General features: G+C 36.9%; 1 protein-coding gene across 1 annotated transcript; it reads left to right on the forward strand.

The window, feature by feature from the left end:
- Positions 1 to 1,088: 1,088 nt before the first annotated feature.
- On the forward strand, positions 1,089 to 9,403 carry CUNH9orf40 (chromosome unknown C9orf40 homolog). Its single transcript, XM_046459409.2, has 2 exons — positions 1,089 to 1,775; positions 5,991 to 9,403. Exons 1-2 carry the CDS (start codon positions 1,365 to 1,367, stop codon positions 6,147 to 6,149), a joined length of 570 nt encoding a protein of 189 aa, XP_046315365.1. The 5' UTR covers positions 1,089 to 1,364; the 3' UTR covers positions 6,150 to 9,403.
- Positions 9,404 to 19,848: the final 10,445 nt, after the last annotated feature.

Genomic DNA, 19,848 nt, shown 5'->3' on the forward strand with positions numbered 1-19,848 from the left:
TAGGCACAAGTAGTAATTAATATTTAGGCAGTACCTACCACCTGGCATAGAATTATCTTTGCACACATTTTTTTTTCCTATAAGATTATAAATTCCTCTGCTGGGTACAGTGGCCCATGCCTGTAATCCCTGCTGCACCAGGAGGCTGAGGCAGGAGGATCTCAAGTTTGAGGCCAGCCTTGCAATTTAGCAAGACCCTAAAGAAAAATGGTTGAGGATGAAGCATGATAGAGTGATAGAGAGCCTTTGGGTTCAATCCCAATTATGGGGATTATAAATTTCTCCCTTCAAAGCTGTTAATGTTTCGTTTTCTTCCATTTTTTTTTTGTTGTTTACTTGTACTGTCTATCATAAACTACTGAAATTAAAATATTAAGGCAAATTTATTGCGGTTGTTTCCATGTAACTTCGCCTGACAATATACAATTTTGCTGCTAATGGTTTTGCAGTCCCAGTCTGACCATAGCAGAGAAGGCAGGGACCTCAGGCTTCCAACAAAATAAGAACCAATCTTAGGTTTCAGTTGGAAGAGAGGAGCTAAGCTGTACTCCTGGCTTGGTTCTTGCCATCTATTCAGCTGTTTGGGATGAGCTGCACATCTTGTCGGCCACTTCAAGTTTTTAATCAAGAGATCTTGGAAGAATGGTGCCGACTTCACTTTCTACAGCAGGTATCTTAGAACACTGTTTTGGATTCTTTGCATGCTAGTTTTTAATACTTCCTTGGGCCCGTACGCCTTATGAATCCTCTTAACACTATAGAGTATTTGGCATCTGCATAACCTGCGTCCTAACCTCCAGGCGCCGTCCCGCGGTCACTGACACAAGGAAGGGAATACTACTAACACATACATTCGGAAGGTCTTAAATTTCCCTTAAGAGGGTGTAGAATGTAAGGCTCAGCCCGGAGTCTTACAACCGCTATCCCACGCCTGAGAAAAGGTCACGCCCCCTGCAGACAACTACACCGGGTCTTTAATCGACCCGCCGCCGCCTTCCCGCCTCCCTCCGGGACGCGCACTTCCGGCCGCGAGGGTGTTCGGGAGCGCGCGCAGCGAGCTTCCACCAATCAGAGGCCGCGTCTGGTCGGCCCGAGTGCGCGCGCGCACATTTGTGCGCAGGTTCGAATCTCCGCCGCTTCGCGGTTGCTGCCCAACGTCCGGGCCGCACCTCTGAGGCGGCTAAGGCCGCGCAAGAGGGCGACACTCTACTCTACCCGGGCAGCCCCGCCCCCTTCCCCTCGCCACCTTCCAGACGCAGCATAATCCGGTCGGCCTTGCCCTCTCTCGCGCGTCCCGCGCTCCGCCCTGCGACTATCGGGGCTGGGTCCCGCGCCCGGCCGTCTCCGCCCGAACCCTTAGGCCCATGGCCAAGCGGCGTGCGGCTGAGCCTCTGACGTTCCACGTGCCTTGGAAGCGGCTCCTGCTCTGCGACTTCACGGAGGAGCCGCCGCCGCCGTCGCCGATTTGGATCCCGCCGTCGGGGCCCTCGCATTCTGGGCTACCGCGAAAGCGCAAAATCGACGCAGGGGCCATGTCAGAGCCTTCGGCTTCGCCCAGCAAGCGCCGCGACAGCGGGGACAGCAGCGCCCCGAGCGGCGGGGAGCGTGAGGGCCGCGGCCTGGAGACGGGGGAGCCACCGCTGCCGCTGCTGCCGGGAGGGCCCCGGGGGCCAGGGGAGGAGCCCCGGGACGTCCAGCCCCCGGGGGGCGGTGGTGACGACGGGGCGGGGCGCACAGGGTCCCCGCGGGAAGACTGGGGGGCCACACCGCTCCAGGTAGGGGTTGGGGGCTGGTGGGAGAAGGTCTTCCCCTTTTCCTAGCCACTGCGCGCCCAGAAAGGAACGGATCCCCCACCCTCAAGTTGGGTCCGTTAACACCCCCTAAAAGGCAAAAAGCCGGGTCTCGGGCAGCACGCGGCGCCCAAAGCCCGCCTTGGCAGTATAGGAGGAGTCTGAGAGGAACACTGGTAGACCAGGTGGAGGTAGCATCTGCCAGGGCACTGCAGGAGAAGTGGAAGCGTGGGCCTGGGCAGGCTGTAGACGTTGACTGAACCAAGGGGTGCAGCTCAACGACAAACGTCAGGGAAAGGGAGTGCTCGCCCTCGTAGGGTTAACCAGGAAGAGAATCTGTGACCGGAGGCAGAGTGGTCGGCTGGGAGCCATCTGTTAATTGGGCATGTTGGAGGCTTGGTACAGCCCTTTGGGCTGAGAGGAAGTCCTTTTGTATCTTTGGAAAACCCTTTTCTAACTGTTCAGTGTTAAACCCCATCATATGAAGACGGATTGTTGATATTTGTGCATCAAAGTAAAGCATTTATGAGAATCACGGGGAAGTTTTCCCTTTTTCGCTTCTCTGCATCAAAGAATCCTTAAAAGATCTGATTTGCCAGATAGCCCAGCCTCTAGTTGTGTGATCCTATGAAATACTAGAAATGTGACTAGTTCAAAACAATGTGTGCTGCTATACGTGCAACACATGAGATTTTTGAAGATTTAGTAAGAAAAAGATAAACTATTGATTACTCAAGAAATGATTTATATGCTATTAAGGTATATTAATTTCATCTTTTTCTTTTTTAGTATAACTACTAGGAAATGTTTATTTTATGGCTCATGTTATCTGTTGGGAACTTTGATCTAGATTTAGGAATTTGCTTTTTCCCAGTTCTGGGATGACTTACTAGGGGAGTTGTCCCCGGTGGAAGAATCAAGTTTAGGGGCTCAGAATTCATCAGTCTTCAACCACTACAGTATAGTATCTACTCAACTTTGTTCTGTGGGCTTAAATGTTTTGGACAGAGTTGATTAACTACCTTGCAGGATTTAAAAAAAGAAAAATGCATTTCCTTTGTTCAAATTTTATAGTTAGGAAAGATTATTTTTTCCTGTGAGAGAAATTATCTTTTAGACTTAATCACTATGATCACCATTTCTGAATGAAATTAGAAATTGTAAGTACTTCTACTTCAGTTTTCTTAGAATTTAGAATAAACATCAGCCTTATTTAGGCTTTTTTCTTCAAAATGCTTTTAGATGTTCAGAATCCCCTTCCTTAAAACAATGAGTCATCCAGACCTGTTGGTTATGGAGATAGGTCCTTTGTAGTTAAAAATCATACTCTTGAGATGATTGTTGGGACCCCACCCATATGAAGGCTTGTCTTTCCTACCACAATGTGGTATGTGCCATCTGCCATAGAACTGATAAGAGGGAAATACGAAAATAACAGGCAAAAAAGTAGAGTGACATAAAGACACTTGCTTAGAATCTCCTAGAAACAGCTAGTTGTGTTACACAATTGACTAGATCCGGCAGTGCTCAATTTCCATTAGTTGCTGCAAGCTCATGGAAGGAAGAAGTTTGTCTCCTGGGATTTCTTCTTCACTGAGACTGGTCTCCTGTCGCTTTTTCTTTGAGCAAAAACCTGGAACATTCAAATTCCTTTTGTTAAGTCTCTTCCTTAGGCTGCATCTCTTCTGCAAATCTAAGAGATGGATGTGCTTTTTTCTGCCTCCCTCTTAACTTTTTGCTTCCAAAGACCCAGGCTTATTGTTTTAAGGGTATTATAGCTTATTACAAGGGAAAATAGCAAAAAACATGGAGATGGAAAAAGCTTGTTCAGTTCAATGTAATAACTGCCTGGTTTCTGTTGGTGAGAATAAAGCTTAAGTTCCTATCCTCACCCCTGGGGTCTCATTTAGAAAATACTACTTCATATACCTTCTTTCTAAATCAAAGATGCAATACCAGCAGAATAAGGCACTTCTTTGAGGGGGGGTAGGGTACTGGCAATTGAACCCAGGGACATTTTGCCACTGATCTTATTAATTTTGAGACAGGGTCTCCCTAATTTGCTTTGGGTGTTATTGCGTTTCTGGGGCTGGTCTCAAACCTCTGTCCTCCTGCCTTGGCTTCCCGAGTTCCTGGGATTACAGGCATGGGTCACTGTGTGCAACAAGGTACTTCTTTTCTGTGCTGAAACCTTAGAATATTTCCTACATTGGTTTCAGATATAGTTTTTATTGGAGAACTTAAAAAGTCACATATTAAGTATACATATTTTTCATATTAGTGTCATTTTAGGCAAATTCATTGCTCTATCAGTGTTGACTGTTATAGCTGTTTTAACAGTAAGCGAATGTTTCACTAAGGAGAAGGTGATTAACGTTTTATATTCATTTGGGGAATGTAATACCTAGCAGTATTGAGCAATAACTGGGCTACCTTTAAATTCCCACAATGGTCCTACTCCAAAGTTACCAGTGAAATCAAGTTCAGAGTTATCCAAACCCAGGTCTGTGTGGTGGCAAAGTTTGTGCTTTTATCCTCTAGGTTCTACTGATAAAGTTGATAATTTTAACAATGGATTTTCCAAAAGAGAACTAGAACTTTAACCTCATTTTATTGAAGTGAAAGTTTATAAATTTTTGACTTGTTACATCTTTATCCCAATATTAAGAAATTCCCCAAAGGCTTCATTCTTTAAGCCTTAAATTTTAAGGCACAGGATGAACTTCCCTCTGAGACTTTCTTGTAAACTTGTGCTCTCCAGTACAATAATCCTTAAATACCCATAGCCAACAAGCATTGGAAGTGTGGCTGGTCTGAATAGTGCTGGAAGTATAAAATGCATGCCAGGTTTGAAAACCTAGAAAGGATGTATTATATTAATTTAAAAAATATTGGGTATGTTAATGTTTTAGATATACTAAGTCAAATAAGATGTTAAGGTAGCTGGGCATGGTGGTGCCTGCCTATAATCCCAGCATTTTGGGCAGCTGAGTCAGGAGGATCACAAATTCAAGGCCAACAGCAACTTAGGTCTTGTCACAAAATAAAATGGACTGGGAATGTCTTTCAGTAGTAAAGCACCCTTAAGTTTAATTCCCAGTACCAAAAATATTATAAAAAAGATATTTAGATTATTTCCCCTGGTTCTTTCTTTTTTGGCTTTGGTTACCAGAAAATTTTAAAGTACATATGTAATTCCCATGATATTTTTGTTAAGACAGTGCTGCTATAACAAATATAAACTTGAAATAAAAGCACAACATAGTAGAATATATTTGGATATTGATCTGAGAATGGTGTTAATTTTCAGAATTATGACCATGTAAGCCTTCATGTAATTCCAGTGCCACTTTCTTTATACAGAGTATTTTGGGGATGCTTAAAATTCTGTGCCAATTTTTAACTTCAATTACTTGGATTAATTTTTTAGTCATTTAGAGTAAGCTACTAAATTTTTAAGAGGCCATCACTCATTTGGATTGATAAATTTTGATATATTGATTTAAAAGTTATACCTTCTATGAAAGGATATCTTTAATGATCAACTTAACATTTTCTTTCTGTTCACCATGTTTATATCCTACACTGCTTTAAAACACCAAACTTCAGAATAAAGACCAAAAATAAGTTATAAGGGTGTGTGTGTATAAAATCTTATTTTTCTTATTAAATTTAAAATTTAAGATCATTTTTAGACATTTGATGGGGGTACCAGAGATTGAACCCAGGGGTGCCTAACCACTGAGCCACATTCCCTGCCCTCTTTTTTATATTTTATTTAGAGAAAGGGTCTTGCTGAGTTGCTTAGGGTCTTGCTAAGTTGCTGAGGCTGGCTTTGAACTTTGATCCCCCTGCCACAGCCTCCTGAGCTGCTGGGATTACAGGCATGCACCACTGCACTCTGCCAAACATTTTCTTTGGATGAAAAATTAGAAAATTCTAGAAAGCTATTTGTGGATGAAATTTTTTAAAATTTACACTATTAGCAAATACTTTCACAACCCATAAATATTAAAATGTGCAGATTTAATTGAATACATGAAGTATTTTCATTAGACAAAATTTAAAATGCATACATTTAAAATGCAAAGTGAAGTACTACAAGGTCTATTGAGTTTGCTTTTTTAAAACAAGGAAATTTGTTTCTTGGGGGGGAAACCTTCTGAGTTACTGGTGTGTTTTTGTCTCTTTTTCTTAAAGCACAATGAAGAATTTTGGCAGTATAATACTTTCCAGTACTGGAGAAATCCTTTACCACCTATTGATCTGTCAGACATCGAAGATGTGAGTGAAAACAACCAGACAGAAGCAACACTTGAGGGCAAGAATGAAGTGGTTGAGATTGACATGGAGTCCTGACATAAAGAGCTGAAGAAATGGGATTTCCTGAATTTGAGGAGACATCTCTTAAGTGAATTCATGTATTTTTTAGGAAAAAGTTGTTTTCCATACTTGATGTAGTATCATTTCCAAACCTGAAAAATGAGGAAAGGTTGTTTTGAAGATAAATGCCTGTAGTTGCTACTGACCTACTAATAGGGATTTGTCAACAATATAGCAGAGTGATAGGCAAAATATTTATGTATATATTTTTAAAGAAGCAAGTTTTGTTTAGGTTCTGACTTTTAAGAAACTGACCTTACAAAAAAGGATTCTAGAAGTTTTAGGAATGCATGGAAAATACTCAAATCTTTCTCTCATCTGCACCAAAAAGTTTGTGGCTCATGAATATCATTTTATAATAACTTATTAATAAAATAATTTCTAATACATCTTACTGACTCTTCTTAGTTGAACAAATAACTGACTTGAACATCTATGCAAACTTAAAATGTGGGGGTTCTTTGAAAGGTAGTATTGTTTTTAAAGTTTTGTAAAAATGAAAAGTAGTGAGAATTTCAATTTGGGTTTAAATAACTTCCAATATTTGATATTTGTTGAACTCTGCTATGGTTAGTCAAAAATGGATAAAGAAAAGTGAAAAGTAAGTCAGCGCCTGGTCACCTCCTCCTTTTCCAATATAAAAGGAAAGAAATTTATCATGACCACTTTGTTGGTTTTGAATTGATTTGAGGGCACGGTTTTTTATTGCTTATTACTTTAGACCTGTAGTTCTCAACACTGACAGCACTTTACAAATCTTTGCCTGGGCCCCATTTTAGAGATGCTCAATTATTCTGAGGTGGCCCTTAGATATTACTATTTTTTTAAACACAACTTTCTTTCCTCCATTTCTTTAATGTGCATACAGGGTTGAGAACCACTAGATCAATGTTAGTATTCCTGTTTAAAGGAAATTACTAATTTGAACTGAAGCAATGCCTGTTAATTAGCTTTGTTTTCATTATTCTCCATTGATGACTTTGTCACAAGTAATTTAACACTTTTCATTGTTAAAAAAAAAAAGCAATTTGTTTTGTAGTTAAGTATCAATGACTAAGTTAATTAACATTTGTACTGCATCCAGAATGTTGGCTTTGTAATTTAGTAACTTGTCCTTACTTGTATATTTTTTTGTTGGTGATGACAGTAAATCCAAAATTCAGAAAAGGTAGTAAATGCTAGAGGGAAAATTTTTGACATTTTGTATGTACTGCAATATGTAAATATGGGTTGACAATAAGAACAGAAGACAGTGTCTGTCATTGTGGTTAGAAATGGTTTTAAAGACTGTACTGCCACTTTCTACCTATGTAGCATTAAACAAGTTATTTTTCATCTCTAAGCCTCAGGTTTCTAACCTGTAAAATGAGAAATAATAAATAGTATCTACCTCGTACTGCTTATTGTCAAGCAATGTTCTAAGTACTTTCCATGAATCATCTTGTTTGATTTTCAACCTTATCTTAAGGTAGATTGAAAAGATCATTAGAATAATGGTAGTTTGTTCATTTCACTTGTACTGTTATTCAAAGTTTGGTAAGAAGTGAAATTGTGGAAAAAAATAAAACGGGAAGTTTTTTTCCCTTTTGTTTAACTCTGAGTGTAGGAAAATGTATCTATTTTGCCAACTATTGTATTCCTAATGCCCAAAACAGTGTCAGGCACATAGTAGACCATATTATTCTATTAGCAAATGGACTTTCTTATCTGTTAATATAAAGTGTTGCCAATAAGTTTGCTTCTTTGAATATATCTTACAAAACTAGGTTATTTGCCCAAAGATGTGTATATAAAAAGTTTGGTTTTTTTTTTTTTTTTTGGTCAGGAGAGATCAAATAGTAAAGTGTTAAAAATAATCTAAATTCTGCATGATGGTAGGAAAAAAATCCCTATGATGGGATTCTGTCATTTGAAATGTACTGACTGGAAAGAGCTTCAAGAAATATTTTGTAGATGATAAGAACAATTTCAGAGTAATACATAGTGAATTCATTAAAATATGCACACAAAATAAGACAGAAGGAACATAATAAATTAACTCTAGAAAAAAGTTGACATTTCTGAGGATAATGGGATAAGGAGTACTTTCACATTTCTATAAACTTTTGTGCCATTTTAGCAGCTTTGTTGACTTGTGGTTAATATGCAATTCACCCATTTGAAGTGTATAATCCAATGGCTCTTAGTATATTTAGGTATCTAACCATTAGGGTCAATTCTAGAGCATTTTCATCACATAATAAATTTTATAACTATTAGTAGCCATTCCACATACCTTCCAGCTCCACTTGTTGGCCCAAGGCAATTACCTACTTTCTATATTTTTAAATTGTTTTTATGGCTAAATGGAGTCCTGTTGTATATATATGGTTGATTTTTATATCTTCATTTTTGTGACTAGTGCTACAATAAACACAAGACTGTAGATATCATTAGCATACTGATTATTTTTCCTTTGGATGTGTAACCAGTAGTGGGATTGCTAGAACATAAGATAGTTCAATTTTTTCCACATTTTTTATTGGTGCACAATAGTTGTACATAATGGTGGAATTTGTTGTTGCATACTTGTACATACATATTATATAGTGTATGTATAATGTATACAATATCATTCTCCAGTATTTCTTCTTTTCCCTCCAATTTTCTCTCACTCTGGTCTCTTGTACTTTAATCTCCCATTTTTATGAGATCCCTCCCCCATTTTACTTCTTTTTCTTCTTTAGTGTCCACATGAGAGAAAACATGACCCTTGACCTGAGTTTGCTTAATGTTCTAAAGTATATCCATTTTCCTGCAAAAAGCCATAATAATTTTTTAGTTGTATATGGGCACATTACTTTTATTTATTTATTTTATGTGGTACTGAGGTTCGAACCCAGTGCCTCACACATGCTAGGCAAGTGCTCTACCACTGAGCTACAATCCCAGCCCCATAATTTTATTCTTTATAGCTGAATAAAACTTTTGTGTATATATACCACATGTTCTTCATGCATTGATGGACAACTAGGGAGGTTCAATAGTTTGTTATGAATTGCTGCACTGAACATAGGTGTGCCTCTATCACTATAGAATGATGACTTCAAGTTTTTAGGATAAATGCTGAGAATTGGTATAACTGGGTTGTATGGTGGTTCTATTCCTAGTCTTTTCAGGAAACTCCATAGTGGTTATACATAATGTACAGTCCCACCAGAAATGTAATAAATGTCTCTTTCTCTATATCATCTTCAGCATTTATTATTGTTTGTATTCTTGATGGCTGCCATTCTGACTGGAATGAAATGAAATCTCAGGGTAGGGTAGATTTGATTTGCATTTCCTTAATTGCTAATGATGTTGAATATTTTTTCATATATTTGTTGGCCGTTTGTATTCTTTTGAGAAGTTTTTGTTTCATTCATTTGCTCATTTGTTAATTTATTTTAGTTCTTTATATATTCTGGGTATTGAAACTCTCCCTGAAGAGTAGCTAGGAATGATTTTTCCACCATTCTGTAGGGGTTCTCTTCACATTAGTATTTGTTTCCTTTGCTGTGCAGAAGCTTTTAAATTTGATGCCATCCCATTTATTAACTCTTGGCATTTCCTGGGCTTTAGAGGAAGTCATCCTATTTGTTGGAATGTTTTCTTACAGAAATTGTATAGTTTCTGGTCTAAAGCATAGGTATTTGATTTTGTTGTTGTAGGTGGACACAATGTATTTATTTTTATGTGGTGCTGAGGATCAAACTCAGTGCCTCACATATGCCAGGCGAGTGCTGTACTACTGAGCCACAGCCACAGCCCTGGCATTTGATCCATTTTGAGTTGAATTTTGTGAAGGGTGAGAGATAAGAGTCTAGTCTCATCCTTCCACATATGGATAACCAATTTCCCAGCATCATTTGTTAAAAAGACTGACTTTTCTCCAATGTGTGTTTTGGGCCCTTTCATCAAGGATCAGATGAGTGTATCTAAGTGGGTGTGTCTCCGTGTCTTCTAATGTACCATTGGTCTATATGTCTGGTTTTATGGTAGTGCAATGCAATTTTTATTCTTTATTTTTCCATTACATTTTTAAGAATTTGAAGTCATGCAGACTGTGTTTCCTGCATGATTTATTACATTAGAAATCAACCACCTTAAGATATACAGACCCCATCCCAACATGTCAACTATTTCAAAATTAAATGGTACAATTATAAGTGTCTCAGAGGTCAAGGAAGCACCAAAAAAAGTAAGTAAAAAGTGCTTTGAACGAAGTGATAATAAAAGCTTAAAATATCAGGATTTCTGGGATGAAACAGTATTCAGATGAACATTTTAACAAAGTACTTGCATCAGAAAGAATAAAATAACAACCATATTTCAAATTATGTAGTAGGAAGGAAAAAATAAGAGTAGGAGCAGAAATATATGAAATAGAGAAGAAATAGCTAAAATTTGATAAGTCTAATCAAGGTAAAAAATAACAATGGAAAGGGACCTATCAAAATAACTCTACATTGTGGCTCAGTGGTCAAGTGCCTCTGAGTTCAATCCCTGGTACCAAAACAAAAACAAAACAACAGAAAAACATCCTACAGATGCTAAAAATATATTAAGGTGACATTACAATTGTATGGCAACATCTGTGATAGCTTATATAACATGGTCTATATTAGAGAAGGATCCATGTGCTGCTGAGATAAAAGTGTATTCAGTCATTGATGGATGAAATATTCTGTATATGTTAAATCTAAATTATCAATTGTAGTTTTTACTTCTATAGCTTTTTTATTTAGTTTTTGTTTGGAGGCTCTATCCAGTGGTGACAGAGGCATGTTAAAGTTAACCAGTACTACTGAGTTGTGGTCTATTTGATTCTTGAAATTGAGAAGGGTTTGTTTGATATATGTAGATGCTCCATTGTTTGGGGCATAAATATTTACAATTGTTAGGTCTTGTTGATGTATAATTCCCTTAAGCAGTATGAAATGGCCTTCTTTGTCCCTTCTAAGTAACTTTGGCTTAATGTCCACTTTATCTGACATGAGGATAGAAACCCCTTCATGTTTACATGATCCATGTGAATGATATGCTTTTTCTCATCCTTTCACCTTTAGTATGTAAATGTCTTTGCCTATGAGATGAGTCTCTTGGAGACAGCATATTGTTGGGTCATGATTTTGAATTCAATCTGCCAGTCTATGTCTCTTGATTGATGAGTTTAGCCATTAATATTCAAGGTTATTATTGAGATATGATTTGTATTCCTGGTCATTTGGATTTATTTCTAGTTGTTAATTTACGTTAGTTTCTCCTTTGATTGACAATTCCTTTAGTGTAGTTCTTCCCTTTGCTAGTTTTCACTTTAAAAAATTTTTATCTTCATGGAATATTTTGTTAAGAATGTTCTATAGTGCAGGCTTCCTAGCTGTAAATTCTTTTTAACTTTTGTTTGTCATGGAATCTTTGTAATTCATCTTCAAATCTGAAGCTTAATTTTGCTGGATATAGGATTCTTGGTTGGCATCCATTTTCTTTCAGAGCTTGGTATTTGTTACTCCAGGACATCCTAGCTTTGAGTGTCTGGGTTGAGAAATCAACTGAGATCTGAATTGGTTCCCCGCTGTATGTAATTTGATGTTTTTCTCTTACAGCATTTAAAATTCTATTCTTATTCTGTATGTTAGGCATTTTCATTATAATGGGTCTTGGTGTAGGTCTGTGGTAATTGTGCACATTTGGGGGTCCTGTAAACCTCTTGTATTTGATTTTCCATGTCATTCCATAGGTTTGGGAATTTTTCTGATATTATTTCATTGAAAACATTGTGCATTCCTTTGGTTTGTATCTACACCTTCATTTATCCTGATAAATCTTCAATTTGGTCTTTTCATGTTATCCCATAGTTCTTGGAAGTTCTGTTCATGGTTTTTAAATATGTTCTCTCTGTGGTCAACTCTATTTTCATGATTATATATTTTGTCTTCATTGCCAGAGGTTCTTTCTTCCAAGTGATCTAGTCTGTTGATGATACTTTCTATTGAATTTTTTTAAAATATTTATTTCTTAATTGTACACAATACCTTTATTTTGTTTATTTTTATGTGGTGTTTAGGATCGAACCCAGGGCCTTCCATGTGCTAGGTGAGCGCTCTACTGCTGAGCCAAAATCCCAGCCCCTCTATTGAATTTTTAATTTGGTTTATTATTTCCTTCATTCTTAGGATTGGTGGTGGTTGGTGGTTTTTTTTTTTTTTTTTCCGAATCTCTGCCTCTTTATTGAAATGATTTTTCACTTCCTGTATTTTCTCTGATTTCATTTCTTTTACCATCCTTCACAGATAAGTTTAACTGTCTGCGTTCTAAACTCCTTCTCTGACATTTCTTCCACTATAGTGTTGATGAATTCTATTACTGGAGTACCTTGGTTTGCTTAGGGTGATTTGTTCCCTTGCTTTTTCATGGTGTTTGTGTGTCTATCCATCTAACAGTATGGATCTGAAGCAGTAGAGTTTCTACCTTGAGGACTTAATAGTGTCCCTCAAGGTTTCCAGTACCTCACTGTTTAGGTGGAGACAAATAATAACAACCAAACAGGCAATATACTGTATTAAACCAAATAGTTCTTACTATGCTGTCTACAATGTTAATTATCACTATTAGCCAAAATGATATGATCAGTTATTGCCTATAATAAAAACAGCAAGTTTGCAAAAGGGTTTATAAATTCAAATGGTGGACAGGGAAAGAACAGAAGTGATATAGGATGTGATGATTATGAAGGAGGAGGAGATAAGAAGTAAAAAAAATTAAAGGGTGAAAGAGAATAATAGAGGTTGGCTGTTAGTGGAAGAAAAGAGAATCAAGGGAAACTGGAATACACACACACACACATATGTGTGTTTATATATATAAAGTAAAAGTTTTTAAAAAATTATAAACAAAAGAATACAAAAAAATCCCTAAATATACTAATGAAATATCCTAGTTCACAAAAAAATAATCCATGAGAAACAACTGGCTTCAAAAATGCTACAAGTGAGAAAAAAAAAACCGAATATGAATATGTATAAATGTCCATGTACCATTAAGGACATAATTAAACAGAGAAAAAGAATTTTACAAAAATTTTGATGAAAAGTTAAAGAATTCTTTCCTTTGGAGTTCAAAATAGTCTCAGTTTCTCTTCTCAGCAGTTTTAGGTGAGGTCCTCTGGATTGCTGGAGTGATAGAGGTTATCCTGTAGGCAGAATTCCTGGAGGCAGGGTTAGGGTTAGGTGGGCTCTATGCTCTTCACTGAATGCCAATTGGTCTGGAGATTTTAAAGCAGCATACCTCCAGTGCCCAGTACTTGCTGATCCACACTGGAAGACTGTATTGCAGGGATCTCCCCTGGGTTCCACTTGTGTGGCTGGGGACCCAATTCTCGGTCCCCTATGTCTCTTTCAGACCCCTCTATTCCAGGTCTTGGGTTCAGTCTCAAAAAAATCTCCTGTCCCTGTCCTTCTGAGTTCCCAGCCAGATATGTCTCTCCCAGTGGGTCTCACAAGCAGTCAGATTGGAGGGGAGGGGTAGAGCTGGGTGGGTTTCCATGACCAGTTGTCCCCTGTGTAATCCTCTCTACATTTGATTTTCTCCCCGTCACTTAAGCACACTCTACCATGCAGTGTGTTTACTGGGCCAACTCGGGTTTGCCAGAAATCAGCCCCCTCAACCCCCACACAGCAGCTGCAAGTAGTTACTCTCTTTGTCCTCTGCACCCTGCCAGGAGATATGGCGGCCTCTTTCCTTGCACACTGATATTATGCAATGTGACTTTCAGGTTTGCCTGGTAATGTCCTTGATTTCTAAACACTCCATATCCAAGATATGGAGTGTTTAAAAATGCAGCTTCTGTTAATTCCCTTGTCCCTCTACTATGTTCACTGAGGGACCACTCTGGCTGGTGTTTCTGGCCTGGCAGCAGTGGCTGTGCCACTGGGGATTTCTTCCTTATTTTATTATATCCAACCTCCTGAGTCCCTAATCTGCTTTGAATGTCCCATTTTAAATTCCAGTAAAGTCCCCCCCACTTTTTTTTTGTTCACCCACCTTGCAGAGAAACTGCCTATCTGCTTTCTTGGTTTCATTCCACAGAGCAGATGGGAAAATGACCTCCTGTGCTTTGCCATCTTTAAAAAAATGAGTTTTTTGTTTGTTTTGTCATTGTTTTTTACTTAGCTCTGTAGTACGATTGTGATGCCTCCAGCATTGTGGGTTTGTTTTTGTTTTTGTTTGGTGGGGGGGCTTAGAATTTTTTGGCTATTCTGAGTCTTTTATTCTTTCAGATGAATTCTAGAATTTTTTTTTTTTCTGTGAAGAATGTCATTGATATTTTCATGGGGATTGCACTGAATCTGTATATTGCTTTTTGATATTATGGCCATTTTAACAATTATTTAAAATGAACATGGGAGTTCTATACATCTTCTGAGGTCTTCAATTTCTTTCTTTAGTGTTCTATAGTTTTTATTATAGAGGGATTTCACCTCCTTGGTTAGATTTATTCCTAGGTATTTTAATTTATTTTTTGAGGTTATTGTAAATGGGGTTGTTTCCCTGATTTCATTCTCAGCAGATTCATTGTTGGTATATAGGAAAGCTGTTGATTTTTATATGTTGATTTTGTAATCTGCTACTTTGCCAAATTTGTTTATTAGCTCTAGCAATCTTCCAGTGGAGCTTTTTGGATCTTTTAAATATATAGTAATATCATCTGAAAATAGTGATAATTTGGCTTTTTTTTCCTCCTATATTTGTCCCTTTAATTTACTTCTATTGCCTAATCATTCTGGCTAGAATTTATAGTACTGTTTTAAATAGCAGTGGTGAGATTGGATATCCTTATCTTGTTCCAGATTTTAAATGAAGTGCTTTCAGTTTTTCCCCATTTACTATGAGGTTGGCTTTGGGTTGTTTTGTTTTGTTTTGTTTTGTATATTACCTGTATGATGTTGAATTAGGTTCCTTCTACCCCTAGTTTCTTGAATTTTTTTATCATAAATAGGTGAATTTTTCAATGACCAGGTGATTTTTGTCCTTAATTATGTGATGAATTACATTTGCTGATTTGCATATGTTAAACCATCCTTGCATCTCTGGGATAAAACCAACTTGGACATGATATACAATCATCTTGAATGTTGTTGAATATGATTTGCTAATATTTTATTAAGGATGTTTGCATATTTGTAGTTTTGTTTATATGTTCATATCTGGTTTTGGTATGAGTGATACTGGCTTTATAAAATGAATTTGTAACTATTACATCTCTTTCTATTTTATGTAATAATTTGAGTCACATTGGCATTAGTTCTTCTTTAAAGGTCTGATAGAATTCAGCTGAGAATCCATCTGGGCTTTTCTTTGTTGGAACACTTTTTATTAATGCATTTATCTCATTGCTGGTTATTAGTCTGTTTAGGTTTCCTATGTCCTCTTGTTTCAGTCTTGGCAGATTGTATATGTCTAGAATACCATTTCTTCTAGCTTTTCAAACTTATTTGAGTATAAACTTTTAAAATCATCCCTAATGATCCTTTGGATTTCTGTGATGTCTGTCTGTAGTGATTTCTCCTCTTTTAATGTCTAACTTCATTAATTTGGGCCTTCTCTCTTTTTTTCTTTTTCTTCTTCTTTTTGTCAGGGATGGTACTGGGGATTGAATGCAGGGACACTCAACCATTGAGCCACATCCCCAACCTTACTTTGTATTTTATTTAGAGACGGGGTCTTACTGAATTGCTGAGTGCCTCACTATTGCTGAGGCTGGCTTTGAACTGGCGATCCTCCTGTCTCAGCCTCCTGAGTCCCTGGGATTACAGGCATGTACTACTGTACCCAATCTCTATTTTTCTTTTGGTTAGTTTGGCTAAGGGCTGTTTATCATTTCAAAGAACTAAGTCTTCATTTTATTGACCTGTTGTGGTTTTTTATTTCCAATTTCATTTATTTTATCTATGATCTAATTATTTCCTTTCTTCTACTTGTTTGGAAATGGTTTGCTCATCTTTTTCAAGGGCTTTGAGATGCATCATTAGGTTGATTATTTGGAATCTTTCTAATATTATGTGGGCCCTCATAGTTACAAATGTTCCTATGAGAACTGCCTTTATAGTTTCCCAGAGGTCCTGGTATGTTGAATCACTATGCTTGTTTGATTCTTAGAATTTTAAAATTTTCCCCAATTTCCTCTATCACCCGTTCATCATTTAAAAGTATAATGTTCAATCTCCATGTGTTTATATAGTTTCTATATGGTTTTTGCTATAGATTTCTAGTTTTATTCCATTATAATCTAATAAGATGCAAGGGATTATATCATTTTTTTCATATTTGCTATGAGTTGCTTTGTGGCCTAAAATATGGTCTGTCAGACTTTTCCATAAACTGCTGAAAAGAAAGTGCATTTGTCTGTGGTTGAATTGAATATTCTATAGATGTCTATTAAGTCCATTTGGTTTGTAATTTTTTTGTGTTCAAAGAATCTTTACTGAGTTTATATTTGGATGACTTTTCTATTTGTAAGAGAGGCATATTTAAATCACTCTGTATTATTGTACTGGGGCTTATCTGAGTTTTTAATTCAAATACTCTCTTTCATGTACTTAGGTGCACCAACATCTGAGGCATAATTATTTACTATCATTATATCTTCTTATTGGATTTTTTCTTTTACTAATATAAAGTAAACTTTTTTGTCTCTTCTGATTAATTTTGGCTTGAATTCTGCTTTGTTGGATATGAGAGTAGCTACTTCTGCTTATTTTCAGGATACATTTGCATGGACTATCAATTTCTCCCTTTTTACTTTTAGCCTGTGACTGTCTTTGCCTGTAAGCTGAGCCTCTTGCAAACAACATAGAGTTAGGTCTTGTTTTTTAGTCCATTCTTCCAGTCTATGTTTTTTGATTGGAGAATTGAAACCATTTACAATAAAAGTTATTATAGAGATATGTTTATTAATTCCTGCCATTTTGATTTATTTTTAATTTTTAATTTGATTTTGTTTCTATTCTTCAAATGAGATCTGTTCACTTGTGAGCTCTGGAGTTTTGTTTTGATTTCTTCTTGTGTGGAAGTAAATTTTGCAGTGCCAGATTAGTAGTAAGAAATTCTTTTAGTTTCTGCCTATCTTGGAAGTTTTTTGTTGTTGTTGTTTGTTTGCTTGTTTTTTTTGTTTGTTTTTGTTTTTGTGGCAGAGATTGAACCCAGGGACACTTAACCACTGAGCCACTTCCCGGGCTCTTTTTTATATTATATTTAGAGACAGGATCTCACTGAGTTGCTTAGGGTCTTGCTAAGTTTCTGAGACTGGGTTTAAACTTAGATCTCCCTGCCTCTGCCTCCAGAGCCACTGGCATTACAGGTGTGTGTCAGAGGTTTTTATTTCTATTTTCATTTTGAAGGATACCTTTGGTTTTCTATTGAATCTTTTAAGATTCTACCCTTGTTATTTGTGTTTGCCATTTTAATTATGTGTTATGGAGAGGTTATTTTTGTCTTGTTTATTTGGGGATCTGAATGCCTCCTGTATCTGGATGTCCATCTCATTCTCAAGGTTTGGAAATTTTCTGTTATTATTTACCTAAACAGGAATTCCATTCCATTAGCCTGCATCTCACAGCTCTTTTCAATTCCAATGGACTCTTAATGTTGTTCCATCATTCTTGTATATTTTGATCACGGTTATTTCTTTTATTTTCTTTAATACTGTCTGTTCAAGATTGTCCAATTTGTCTTTCAGCTGAGATTCTGTCTGCAGCATGGTGTATTCCATCAGAGAGAAATTCAACTGAATATTTTATTTGATTTATTGTGTCTTTTATTTCCAGTATTTTTGTTTGGTTCTTTTTTTGCATTCATCCTATACTGTCTTCCTTAGTTCATTCAGTTGTTTTTCTGTGTTCCTTGGAATTCATTGATCATTTTTATAAATATTATTTTGAATTCTTTATCTGATATTTCATCTATTTTAATATCTTAGGAATCAATTGCTGATGAATTATGAGCTTTAGGAGGCATCATATGTTTTTTTCATATTCTTGTATTCCTACGTAGGATTTTATGTATCTGTTCAGATGGGTTACTCTTCCACTCTATTTGTGGGCCTTGTTAGTACACAGCTTTCTCTTGTCAAAGTGTTGTGGAGACATCTCAATTGAGACCCTAGATATGGTATCCACAGTCTTTGTGCTAATTCTGTTTTTGCTGTAGGAGTGGATGGATATATCTGTGTGTGAGACCTGAGGTCCCACCCGAGCTGTTTCTACTTTGGGCCTGGTTATTAGTTGAGGTTTTTCTCTCTTCATTACTTTGTATTAAAGTATAACAGGGGCTGGGGTTGTGGCTCAGCAGTAGAGCATTTGCCAAGCCCGTGCGAAGCCCTGGGTTTGATCCTCAGCACCACATAAAAATAAATAAATAAAATAAAGATATGTGTCCAACTACAACTAAACAATAAAAAAAAATATAGCAGGAGTTGGAGTGTTTCTAATTTTGGTGTTGAGCCATGTATGTTGTATTTTGGCTGAATTTAGTTCAGTAGCAGAGTCTCTTCCCTGTGAACTTGTAGTATCCTTGTAGATTCCCATCACCTCAGAGGAAAGGAGGAAACAAACAGTAGCAGCAACTGAATCAAGCAAGATAGAGTATTCAAATAAATACCCAATGCCAAATATGACATCTACAGCATTATTTACTACAAAAATAGGAACAGTGTGGTCAGCAATTGCCTATAGCAAAAACAATAAATAACTGTGAGCTAGATGCAGCCTTACAGCAGGGGTCAACTGTGTCATTCATAGCAGTAATAATTTCACAAATGTGAATGGTGGGGGTTGGAGTTACATAAACTAAATTGTTCTAAAAGAGGATAAAATACAGTTCATTAAGAGAAAGGAATGTGATAAGAAGGTAAAGGAAAAGAATGTTCAAAATGTGGACAAACAGAATTCAGAAGAGCTATAGCAATGATAATTATAAAGAAGGAGAAAAAATAGGAAAAATAAAGCAAAGGGAGAGAGAGAAAAAAAAGATAATTTGTTAAGAAGAAAGGAGAGAAAGAAACAGACAAAACCAAGATAAACAAACTCAAAACCCTAACCCTAAAAAGACAAGGCAATAACCATAAATTTTAAAAATGAGGGAACAAGAAATGCAGGTCCACTCTCACCACTCCTATTCAACATAGATCTTTAAACTATAGCCAAAGCAATCAGGCAAGAGAAGGAAATTAAAAGGAAACAAATAACAAAATGAAACAGAGAAATTATCTCTTTGCTTATAACATGATCCTCTATTTGGAAGACCCAAAAAACTTCACCAGAAGACTTCTAGATCTGATTTTAAAAAATATCAAAGTAACAGGATACAAGATAAACAGATATAAATAAATCACTTTTCTTTATTCCAATAATGAATCTGTTGAAAAGGAAATTAGGAACACTCTCTTATTCACAATAACCTGAAAAAAAATTAAAAAATCTAATAAAGGATATTAAAGACCTCTATGGTGAAAGTTACAGAACACTGGCATACATTTTTTGCAAAGGTATCCATTTTTGACGACTAAGAGGGAAGAACAGGAAGCTGCTGTCAGAGCAGCTCCAGGTGTGATCCCTGTGGAGATAGCAGAGATGGAAGGTACCCAAAAGCTGCCCCC

This window comes from Marmota monax, unplaced genomic scaffold (assembly GCF_021218885.2).
Source record: "Marmota monax isolate L192 unplaced genomic scaffold, Marmota_monax_Labrador192_F-V1.1 WCK01_AAM20220418_F8-fsc00059, whole genome shotgun sequence".
NCBI classification, from domain to species: Eukaryota; Metazoa; Chordata; class Mammalia; order Rodentia; family Sciuridae; genus Marmota; species Marmota monax.